Source organism: Gossypium raimondii, chromosome 7 (assembly GCF_025698545.1).
Source record: "Gossypium raimondii isolate GPD5lz chromosome 7, ASM2569854v1, whole genome shotgun sequence".
Lineage (NCBI taxonomy): Eukaryota > Viridiplantae > Streptophyta > Magnoliopsida > Malvales > Malvaceae > Gossypium > Gossypium raimondii.
Genome location: NC_068571.1, coordinates 23,819,704 through 23,831,623, shown reverse-complemented (window position 1 = coordinate 23,831,623; position 11,920 = coordinate 23,819,704). Strand labels below are relative to the sequence as shown.

Sequence of the window (11,920 nt, the reverse complement as noted above, 5' to 3'; positions counted from 1 at the left end):
CATTTTAACCTTGGTTAATAAATAATTAAAACACCAATTTCATGACCATAACCAGTAACTCCTTAAAAGGTCTAATTACTGTTTAAGTCCCTTTTCCTTTATTCAATAAGCCATTTAATCACTCAAATCAAATAGTGATCTAATTTTACATCTTTTACGATTTAGTCCCTTTTAATTAATTAACTATCGAAACGTTAAAATTTTTCAACAAAACTTTAATACCATCTTAATGACACTCTGTAAATATTTATAAAAATATTTACGACTTGGTTCATAGAAACGAGGTCCCGGTACCTCATTTTCTAAACCCATTTGACCTTAAGGTCTTACCACTTGAATTTATTAAATCATTTATATAATATTTACTTATTTTAATTATAGAAAGGCTTCCTAACCAAATTGGTGACCCGATTGAGGGTAACACCAACTCAGGCAGGAACTTAAATAGAAGTTTTGTGATTACCCTTTTCAATAATGTTAACATGAATTTAAAAAAGAAAAAATGTATTTTACCATTATACAAACATTTATGAGTATATAACTAAATTCACATTTCCTAAGAAAAAAAACTAAAATCAGATAATCTGGATGACTAATCTCTTAATGAAAGTAAAGTTTAAGCAGTAAATTATAAGTGTTTTACAAAGTTTAATTCAGATACTTATTCGTAGATTTAAAAGGGTTAAAGATAGGTTACTTGAAATGATTTTCAATTACGAATTTCATCTTTAAAATATGTACAATTTAATTCTTATAAATTAAGATGAAAAATAGAAGTAGTAAAATCATACACATATATTTCCGTGGATTTTTTATTTGAAAATGATTATTATCTTCTCAATAATAACCGAATGGGCTTATAAAGCCCAATATACGATCTCTGATTGCCCAGGAAAAGGGGGAAAAAAAACAAATAGGAAAGAAGGAAAGCTCTTCACTGATCAGGTTTTTTTTTTTTTTAGGGGAAAAAAAATCTTTTAAAGCTCCGTGGACTGGGTGCTTCCATGGCGGATTCTCTATGCCTAGTAGCGTAGTTTCAATTTGCTAAGAAAACCCAGTAATGGCCCTTCTTCGAAGACCCCTTCTCCTGCTCCTTCTTATAGTAACTCATCAATTCTTGCAATTTCGGATTGCTTTTGGATCGGTCAATGAAGAAGGCCAGAAACAAGAAGAATTCTACGAGGAACTACTCTTGAAGCCATTGCCAGATCGCAAACTGTTGACCCATTTCCATTTTCAAAGCTCTGCCCCTCCTTCTACCTCGAATGGCCGCCATCACCATTTATTCCCAAAAGCCATTTCTCAGTTGGTACTTTTTGTTTTGTTATTCATTTTATATTTCTTCTGGGTCACTAGGAAATCCTGTGGTTTAGAGAACATAGATTTTTCGAGTATTTATGATTTTTCGTGTTGCTTTTGTTTGAATGGAGTTGGAGAAGTTAGCTTAGCTTAGTCTAGTGGATATTTTAGTTTCTGAATCTATTGCTGGTTTAAAAAAAGGGAAAATACCCTAAGGCTTGAATATTGAACCATTGTGTGCTGTAAGGAGGGTTTTGGGTTTGCTTGCTTGCTTTTACCTGGATCTTGAAATTTATATTTAAGGCTCAAGGGTCAGGTTAAGTAAGTACTATGGAGTTGTCGGCTCAGGCTGAGTAACTCTAAGTAGTTATTGGACTCCAACTAGTTACTGGAATAACTAGGATTTGAAAGTTTGATTTGCTAGCTTTTGTTTGATGATGAAAAATGGATGCAATACATTTGGGGGTTAAATATAATCACTATCTCTGGAGCACTCAGCTTGGCCTAGTCAATTAAGAAAGTTCTTGTCTTTTTGTTTTTAAGACCTTCTTTTAGCTTGTACTGTTGAAAATATCATTCAGCCCATCTCTGCTATTTTTTTGCTCAAGATACGGTTAGTTCAATATTCTCTGGATTCATAAATTCTCATGAGAATAAAATGTTCTCACTCACCCAATGATTTCTGCAATGTTATGTCTGGTGTAGTATAAACTTGGCTATAAGTTTACCTGAAAAACATTTTGCACTGATTGTTTATGTGCTACTGTAATTTGCATTTCTCTTTGCATTAGGAAAAGATAAAGTTGATTTAGATATTAAAAGTTTAACAACTAGTGTAGTTGCTTTCTGATAGGGTCTCCGGCCCTCCCTTGTACCAAAAGAAAAAAAAAATGAATAGCTACGATAAGCCTTTGCAGTATTTGAAAACAGTGGATAGTTATGAACTTCTTTGAACAGGTTCTGAAATTTCAAGTTAAGGAAATGGAGCTGTCTTTCACACAAGGGCGCTGGAACTATGAAAGCTGGGGCGGATTTGATCCCATACCAAGCAGCAATGCAAAGCCCCCTGGGGTAGAGTTATGGGCTGTCTTTGATGCCCCACAACACCTAATTGATGCTTTGTGGAAGAATTTAACACACACGCTTTCTGGTCTTTTCTGTGCCTCGATCAACTTCTTAGAGTCTAGTACAGCTTATTCTGCCCCAGAATGGAGTTTTCCACCTGCTTCAGGCAAGCTGAGGTATGGTACACTGCCCCGTGAAGCTGTTTGCACAGAGAATCTAACTCCATGGCTGAAGTTGCTTCCTTGTCGGGACAAAGCTGGGATTTCCATGTTACTAGATAGGCCATCAATTTACCGAGGTTTTTATCATTCTCAGAGGTTGCATCTCACCTCAACTGGATCTGGTTCCGAGGGGATGGATCCAGGTATCATATTAGAACAGACACTTACAGTTGTCCTCCAGCCTGATAGTCAAAGGGCCAGTCTGGCCCATGCTAGTGAAAAACATATTCAACCGAGCTGGTCTCTTAGTTCGATTTTTGGGAAACAAATTAGTGGAAGATGTGTTCTTGCAGAGACTAGTAGTGTGTACTTTCTACTTGACAAGGGCTTAGTTGCTGAACTAGAACATATACATAAAGAAAATGAGAAGTCTGAAGAAAATGTTTTGATATCTGAGAAGTTTTGGAATAATCCCAGCTTTGAGTTGTCTGCTAAACCAGACAGGATATTCATAGAAGAAAGCAGTTTGCTTAGCAAGAATGCTTCAGTTTTGTACAAGTTCGAAATTGAGAAATACGGTGAATCTGAGCCATTTGATCTTGGCCTTTTCTGGAAGACTCCTGTAGTTTGGTTGTGTCAACAAGCACCATTACATGCTAATAGATTCTTGATGGGAAGTGGGAATGAGAGGGGTGCCATTGCTATTTCCTTAAAATCTACACAATCGAGTGAGGGCTTCATGGGCTCAAATTCCAATGATGAAAGGTGTGAATTGCGAGTTGATGTTTTTCAAGTTGTGCCTTGGTATGTTAAGGTATATTTCCATTCTCTGCAAGTGTTTGTTGATCAACAACCTAAGGCTGTTTCAGATATTATTGAGAAGATACATGTTTCACCTTCCAAAGACAAAGTGTCTCCAGGTGTGATGGAGTTGGTTCTGACACTTCCTTGTAGCGTGAGCTCAGCTGTTTTAACAATAGAATTTGATAAGGTATGCTTATCATTATCTTTATTTAGCTATTAGTTGATCCAGTTCTATAAATTCACACAAGTTATTTGTTTTTACCTGAGAAGTGCATTTGTTATTAAGGATTAAACTTCAAATGTGGTAGCAGCACTTAAAGGTATATTAGACCTAGCAATGTCAACACCAAGTAATGGTGAGAGTTCATGCTGTTGCATTGGAGTCCAATTTTATAGCTTAAGAAAAATCCGTTTCTGTTAAAGCTACTTCTGATAAAAGCTGCCATAAGATGGCAAATTGAATGCTGTGAGTATACCTAATATTGACATTAAAATATATCTGAACTCAGACTTTGTCCCGAAATGTTACGAGTTTGAACAAAAATGTTTAATGAATTCCTTTTGATATAGATAATGTTTTGAGCATGGCTCTATCCCAGTCTCTAGATTCTAAGGCCACTGTTTACTCCTTCAGCTGCATGCATATGATGAAACCTAGAATACCTTAAATTCAGATAATCTTTTTGCCTAAAAAGGGGATAAATTTGGACAGGCTGCATCAAGCATCCTCACACAAGAATAATATTTCATCTTATCAGCTGTCTTATAATATATATTTCATTGCAATGTTAGAAGACCTTTTATTGCAGAAACTGGTGCTCCATTAGAAAATGGATTAGTATCTGCTGGCCTTATATACCACTATCAGTCTAAGACATTCTCTGTTTTTGGATGATGACTATCTGTTTTGATGAAGCTAATAAATTTTGAACTGAAAGAAAAACAGCATGCTTCTTGCTTGATGAGAAGAACTTTAGCATGATTTTTGCTTCTTGGTGTATTGTTTGATCCTCTGTTTTGATATGTCTGAATAGGGTTTTTTACATATTGATGAGTACCCCCCTGATGCTAATCAAGGATTTGACATACCATCAGCTATTGTAAGCTTTCCCAACTTCCATGCAAGAATGGTTTTCCTTGAAAATGACTCTTTGAACAAGTCACCCTTGTTGTCAAAGTTTCAGGTATTAAGCCTCTTGAGATTTCTGGTCTTAAACCTGATCAATTTTTATTCTTCTTCTCATCTGGGATTTGCTTGATCTGTCATGCAGGAAAAGAGTCCTGTCATGTCTTACACAGAAGTATTACTGGTACCTTTGACAACTCCTGATTTTAGCATGCCTTACAATGTTATCACAATCACATGCACAGTGTTTGCATTGTATTTTGGATCATTGCTCAATGCACTAAGACGGCGTGTTGCTGAGGAGGAGAGATTTCTTAAAGACAAAGGTAAGTTTACCTCATGGAGCAGGTCATTATCAGTTCTCTTTAGAATGTGGTTTTCTTAAATTATTGTTTTAAGTTGTTATATTAATCTCCTATATTATCATGGCAATAGCCCTTTATGTGTAGTTGTTCAACACCACAAAAGTCCATTTTTTCAAGTTCATTGCAAACTTTTATAACATCCAGTGTGATCATGTCTATCCACATATCTAAGTAACTTAGCCATGTGGTCTGATGAGTTATTTTGGAGATGAGACTGAAATGAAAGGGTGTTAGACTTCACTCGTAGCCAATCATTCTTAAATTTTGTGGTCCATTTAAGTCATTTGACAACGTAATAATAATAGCTTCTTGTTTCTTGTTCTGGATGGGTCTCTCTCTATGTTTGTAGTTGGGAAATTGGGATGCTGTCTCTGATTATTCTTTAACATGCTTTCAGAACTTCAATTTCTTTGGAGAATGCATATATCTTATATAATCTAGTAATCTACAGTTGTAAAAGGTCTGAAGGGTTGCATACATGATCAAACTTAATAAAAACAATACGGAATAAAAATAGAAAACAACAATATCTTTTATTGTTGTAGCCAAGTTCATGTCTAAACTGCAGGCCGTTGCTTTGCATTAAGCTAAAATGGGTAGTTGAATGGTTGGATATCTTTTAATTACCCATCATCTTCATTATTTTCATCTCCCCATCACATATGAAGAATTTTGGTTTGTTGAACCAGTATTGATGTTGTGATTGTTGGATTATCTCATAATCCACTTTCTGATATTTGCGTTTCATTTCTTGGCTTGCAGCTGCCAAGAAAATGGATCGGATACCTCTGCTGCTATCAAAGTTGTCGGCCAAGCTTAGAGGTAGGCATTTGGAAGGTCCTCAAGCACCCCCAGCTTCATCATCCTTCATTAACTCTAAATCAGTACTCAAAGTCATACTAATAGCTGGACTCGCGGTGTATTGGCAATACTATTTTTCATGAAGATATAACAGAAGTTTTCAGTGTACAATACAAGGAAAACGAAAGCATAGTGTAGCTCAGGTTAGGGAAAAAGGATTTTGTGTATCATTTTGAGCTATTGTTCATTTTGTTTTAGTTTTTGAAACTTTGAACCATTTTTATAATTTTCCTGAAAATGTGAAGATTTTAACGGAACTTGGTTCTGCAAAATGGTTCTCCTTTGGATTTCCAGCTCTGTTGGTGTAACGGCTTAAGGAAGGGTTTGATAAGAGTTTCGAATTCCCCATCTATGCTATGATTTTTTTTTTTGTTTATTATTCTACTCATGTTGCTAGAGTATGATAAATCTATAGTACTTGGATTTGAGAATATCATACGGTCGTGCTTCAACACAAATAGCATTTTCATGTTTTGTTAGAGCTAGTTAGTGTTGAAAATTAATGATATATCTGATTTGATATATACTATGGAATGGAGAAATCTTTTTAACCAATCAAGGCTCAATTAAATCGATGAAAGTAGTCTTTGTATCAAGGTAATTAGTATTGTATGAATAGATGTATCATTTTCTCCTATAACTAGTTTGTATCTGATATTTACTAATTTTTATCAATTATTCAAATAAAATATATCATTCAACAACTCCAAAAAATCATCTCATGCATTAAGCAACAGTGTTATTATAATGATGTAAATTTACAATTTTTTCCAGAAGAGATCAAAATTAAGCGAAATGAGTAGGTGCACCAATAGAAAGAGAAAGTTGAATATTCTAATTTACTTTCGGTGTATACCACCTATACTAGCTTAGCTTCTATAGTCAACTATCTCTATAATAACCTCATTTGTTTGTTAATATTTTGCTTGTTATAGAGAGGTGACTCTTATACACCAACAATAATATGTCGTTAATAGAATTCATATATTGAATTTCTATTAAATCAATAAAAATTAAGAGACATGCCCTTATTAACTACATCCATATTTTATTTTACTTTCTTTGTAATGATTAATTATAAATTTTATAAACCTAACAAATTCAATTATTCAATGTGAGTTATCAAATTAAATTATTTAATTTATAATGAGTTATTAAATTCAAGTAAATACTTTATAACTTTATGATGTTCCAAATTCATAAAAGGATACTTAATCGGGAACCTAATAATTTATTGAATTCCACTTATTGATTGTCTCTTTGGATAGCACAAAATACTTAGATGAAAGTGTAATTACTAAAGTAAGTGCACTCTCTTTTAACTATAAAGAATTGTAATTTTCTAGATGTGTTTCGTTGATGAGTATAATTTCATCGTAACTTTCTACCATGTTTGATAGTACAAATTGTAATTACATAGTTATATTAATATTTTAAAAATATTAATTATTGTAAAAGTTATTAATACAATAAAAGAATTTCTAAACGAGTAACAAAAATTAAAATCAAATCATCATATGTAATATGTTAGTCATGAAAGTGGTTGATAATACGATTACTAATAAAATAAATAAATATCTCATGCAATTTTATTTAATTGCTTTGACGTACCATACTTGTTGGATTATTCCCTTTTAACACTTAACATATACTCGTTATCATCATTTGTTGGTCATTGACCGAGTTTTCCGTTATCTGAATATGAATATGTATCATTAAGATTATCGAGATTTCTTTTTTCCAAGTACTCTTTAAAATATGAATCATCTCCATTCCACCTATGAATGAAGTTATGAAGTATGCAACATGCTAGTATCATTAAACCTTTTTTTTTATGCTATAATGAGATGATATTGTTAATATGAGAAATCCTTTTTTAGAACAACAAATGTCCTCTCAACTACATTTTGAAGTTTTGAATGTCTCAAATTAAATAGTTTGTGAGTCGTCTTTTGTGCTTCTGTCTCGCTCCGTTATCTTAAATGGTATTTTTACCCTATAATATGGTGCAAGAAAACATTTAGTATTTGCATAATTAGCATATACCGCATAATATTTGGGTTCACGGTGCAAACAATATGTAGTTTTGGTTATATAAAATTATATAAATTTAATTTGTTGAAGACTTATACTAAATTATAACCCTTTTATAATATGTAAATTAGATAAAAAATAAAAATTATAATATATAATCTTTATAAAAATTATTAAGTGTTTAATAATTTTTATAATATTTCTTATAAATAATATGATATTGTCATAATTTTTAAAGTTATTTATTTATAAATAAGTTAGATGGTAAAATTAAAACACTTTCTTATCATGGGGAAAGTTGGATTCTCATGATTTCATTTTAGAAACTATTTTAAATTATACTTTAATTCTCAAACTAAATTTTAAAACTTTTTATTATAAAATTATTAATTTTGATCTCATTAAAATATTATATGTGATTCAGTTAAAAATATGGTATGTATCATCAGGCTGATATCACTTTCGTAAGAAACTATACTAGAAATTTTATTTTATTACATGCATAAATCATGAATAAAGAATATAAATATAAAAATAACATATAATAAATAATAAAATATGAAAATTTTGTTATATATAATTTTTATGTATAGTGTCCTTAATTTAAATCTCATTATGTATAATTTTTATTTTTTATAAAATATAAAATTCAAAAACACTAATAAAATCATATATCTTACTTTGCAAATAAGGTTTTTTTATAATTCCCTAATTGATAGGATAGCAACTCAGTAAAAGTTTTATAAATAATATAGATATACAAATATATAACAAATTTATATAATATATATTTATTAAAATATCTTATAAAAACTAAAATTGCTTTAGCTCAATTGAGAAAAGTAAAAGTTTAATATGCAAAACGTCTTTGTTCAAATCTCATTATATATAAATTTTATTTTTATTTATAAATATATATATATATAAAAAACTCACAAAATCATGTCTGATTTTTTTATAATTCCCTAACTGAATTGAGACTCGCTTGATGGGTGGCACCAGCTCAATAAAATACTTTATAAATAGTAAGTATAGATAAATAAATAGATAACAAATTTATAAAATAAATATACTTATTAAAAATTCATATAAATGATTAAAAATACTTTAAGATCACGTTTGGTTCGCTGTATTGGAATAGAGGCGTAATGGAATAGAGGCGTAATAGCAAATCAATTGTTTGGTTGAATGTAATGGAATAGAGGCGTAATAGTATTCTTGTGTTTGGTTGAATGGAATGGAGGTGTAATAGCATAAGGAAAAAAACTAAAATGACTAGAATACCCTTAGCAGAAATTTGTTTAGATAAATGATTATTGTTATTGTTATTAAATTTTAATAAGATTATTAATATCAATAATAAATAATTTAATCATATTTTAACATAATTATTATTAAATATATTTTAATTAAAATATATAATTTAATAAAATTCTTAATAATCAATATTCTTATATGAATTTACTCAAATCATAATATATGATACTATAAAATATAATTTAAGATAATTATTATTAAATATATTTTAATTAAAATATATGATTTAATAAAATTCTTAATAATCAATATTCTTATATGAATTTACTAAAATCATAATATATGATAGTATAAAATATATTTTGAAATAATTATTATTAAATATATTTTAATTAAAATATATGATTTAATAAAATTCTTAATAATCAATATTCTTATATGAATTTACTAAAATTATAATATGTTATAGTATAAAATATAATTTGAAATAATTATTATTAAATATATTTTAATTAAAATATATGATTTAATAAAATTTTAAAAATTATTAGTAATAAATTTTCTTATATGAATTTGTATAATTTAATATAATTATTATTAAATATAATTTAATAATAATTTATAATTTCATAAAATTCTTGATAATAAATTTTCTTATATGAATTTATATAATTTAAAATAATTAATATTAAATATAATTTAATAATGATATATAATTTCATAAAATTTTGATAATAAATTTTCTTATATGAATTTATATAATTTAAAATAATTAATATTAAATATAATTTAATAATAATATATAATTTCATAAAATTCTTGATAATAAATTTTCTTATATGAATTTATATAATTTAAAATAATTAATATTAAATATAATTTAATAATGATATATAATTTCATAAAATTCTTAATAATAAATATTCTTATATGAATTTACTAAAATCATAATATAACTTGAGAATTATATTCTGCATAAACATAATTAACTTATATTAAGAAAATGTTAGATGAAAATAAAATTCTACATCATAATCCATATGTTATATAGTTTTACAACATCAAAAAGTTTGAACATTGATTTTTAATGGTCAGAAAGAAATCTTCTGACCCATTCCAATCGCGCAGCAGAAGGTAAACTAAAGAAAACGAGCATTTGAGTTGGATGATCTGGAATTTTACTCAAAGCTCAATACTGCTCATCGTTGGTTAAACCTTCAATTTCCCATAAGGTTGAATATAAATTTGTAGCTTTCTCTTAGATGATCTGGAATTCTTCTGACTTCTGCTGAACTACCACATCGGAAGCAATACTCCTACTGATTTAATCGCCAATGGCCCGCATGTTTTCGGCCAATAAAGTGGCAGCCTCATTAAATAAAAAAGACATATTATCAGGAGCATCAGATTTCTTCTTTTTCTTGTTTGAAGATGAGGAACCCCCTTGGTCTCTATCTTGTCGCGGCTCCGTAGCAGAAACATCCATGTCATCCAAAGGGATGTCAACTTCGCAGTCATAGAATGAGTTTCTTTCTTCATTCATATCTGTAGTAGGTACATCCTCAGCATTTATTTCTTCAAGAACATCAGCAGCTGTTTGAGCATCTTTCCCAGTCGCTCGATCTCTTGCGTATATGGCAGTAAGCTGGTCGTAGTAAGGGAAAGCACGATGTTTGAATTGAGCGGCATCTTTGTGACTATAAAAAAAATGAGGAAATCATATTAGTTATAAGTTTGGTAAAAATAAGATAATAAAGACTTGAAATAATTTTTACCTTTAAATAGGAGTCCCAAACCGCATCTTCAGCAACAACGAGCTGCCTATGCTCGTCCCAACCAAAACCACCATTGTTTTGGCCATTAAGCATGTCATACACGATTGACCACTCCCTTTTTAGTAACCTAATTCTCGATTCAATATTAGGTCTAGCCTTCAACATTGCGTTGGGTAAAGCCTTCTCTAGCATTTTTTCCAACTCGTTTAAATAACTGGCTTTGAACCCGGTATCAGCATTAAATGTTCCAACATTGTGCAAGTCCACCATGCTGGAAACCAATGCTGCATCTTCTTCTGGAACCCATTTTCTTTTGGTTGCTCGAGAAGCTTGAGAAGAAACATTTGAAGCTTGCACACCTGACATAATTATCTTAAGAAAAAAAACAAATTATATTAATTACTGTTAATAATTAATATCAAAAGGTGAACACTTTATAAAATTATAATTAAGTTCAATATCATGAATGAAAAGAAATTAAATTATAATTCAACAAGTTTAGTACAATAGAAAAATCAATTCAAACACCACCAAAGTTTCACAAACTAGATACAAAAAATAACATAAACAAATTAACTCAAACTCATTTTGTCCCTAAACCTAACTAATTTCTAGATGCTTGCCATTTATTGAACATTTGGTTGGCTAGTTCCATCCTCCAAGTAGCCCAAGCATCCGATGGATGAATATTTTCGATATTCGGTTCATCGTCATCCACCACATTACTAGGTAATCCTTCTCCCACATCCGCTTCAATAGGATCAATACTCATATGGGTTCGAATAAAATTATGGAGCAAACAACATGCAATAATGATTCTATTGTGCACCCTTACAGGATAGAATGATGGACTCCTAAGTATTCCCCATCTAAGTTTTAATAACCCAAATCATTTTTCAATAACATTACGTGCTGAGGCATGTTTCATATTAAAAAACTCTTGCGGAGAACTTGGCTGATAACCCTGACGCCACTCGTTCAAATGATATCGTTGTCATCTAAAAGGTGCAAGAAATCCCTCACAATTTGTGTATCCAGCATCAACTAGATAATAACAACCTATAAAATATTTTTTTTAAAATGATTAATTCAGCACAAAAAGTTTGATCTTAATGAATAATTCAAAGTCCTCTAACTATCTACTTTACCATGAGGAACTTTTAGTCCATGTCT

The 11,920-nt window shown here is 30.2% G+C and overlaps 1 protein-coding gene across 1 annotated transcript; it reads left to right on the top strand.

Moving 5' to 3' along the window:
- The first annotated feature begins 933 nt into the window (after positions 1-933).
- LOC105799286 (uncharacterized) lies at positions 934-6,031 on the top strand. The gene is made up of 5 exons (XM_012629752.2): positions 934-1,309; positions 2,257-3,516; positions 4,364-4,513; positions 4,601-4,781; positions 5,583-6,031. Exons 1-5 carry the CDS (start codon positions 1,061-1,063, stop codon positions 5,762-5,764), a joined length of 2,022 nt encoding a protein of 673 aa, XP_012485206.1. The 5' UTR covers positions 934-1,060; the 3' UTR covers positions 5,765-6,031.
- The last annotated feature ends 5,889 nt before the right edge of the window (positions 6,032-11,920 follow it).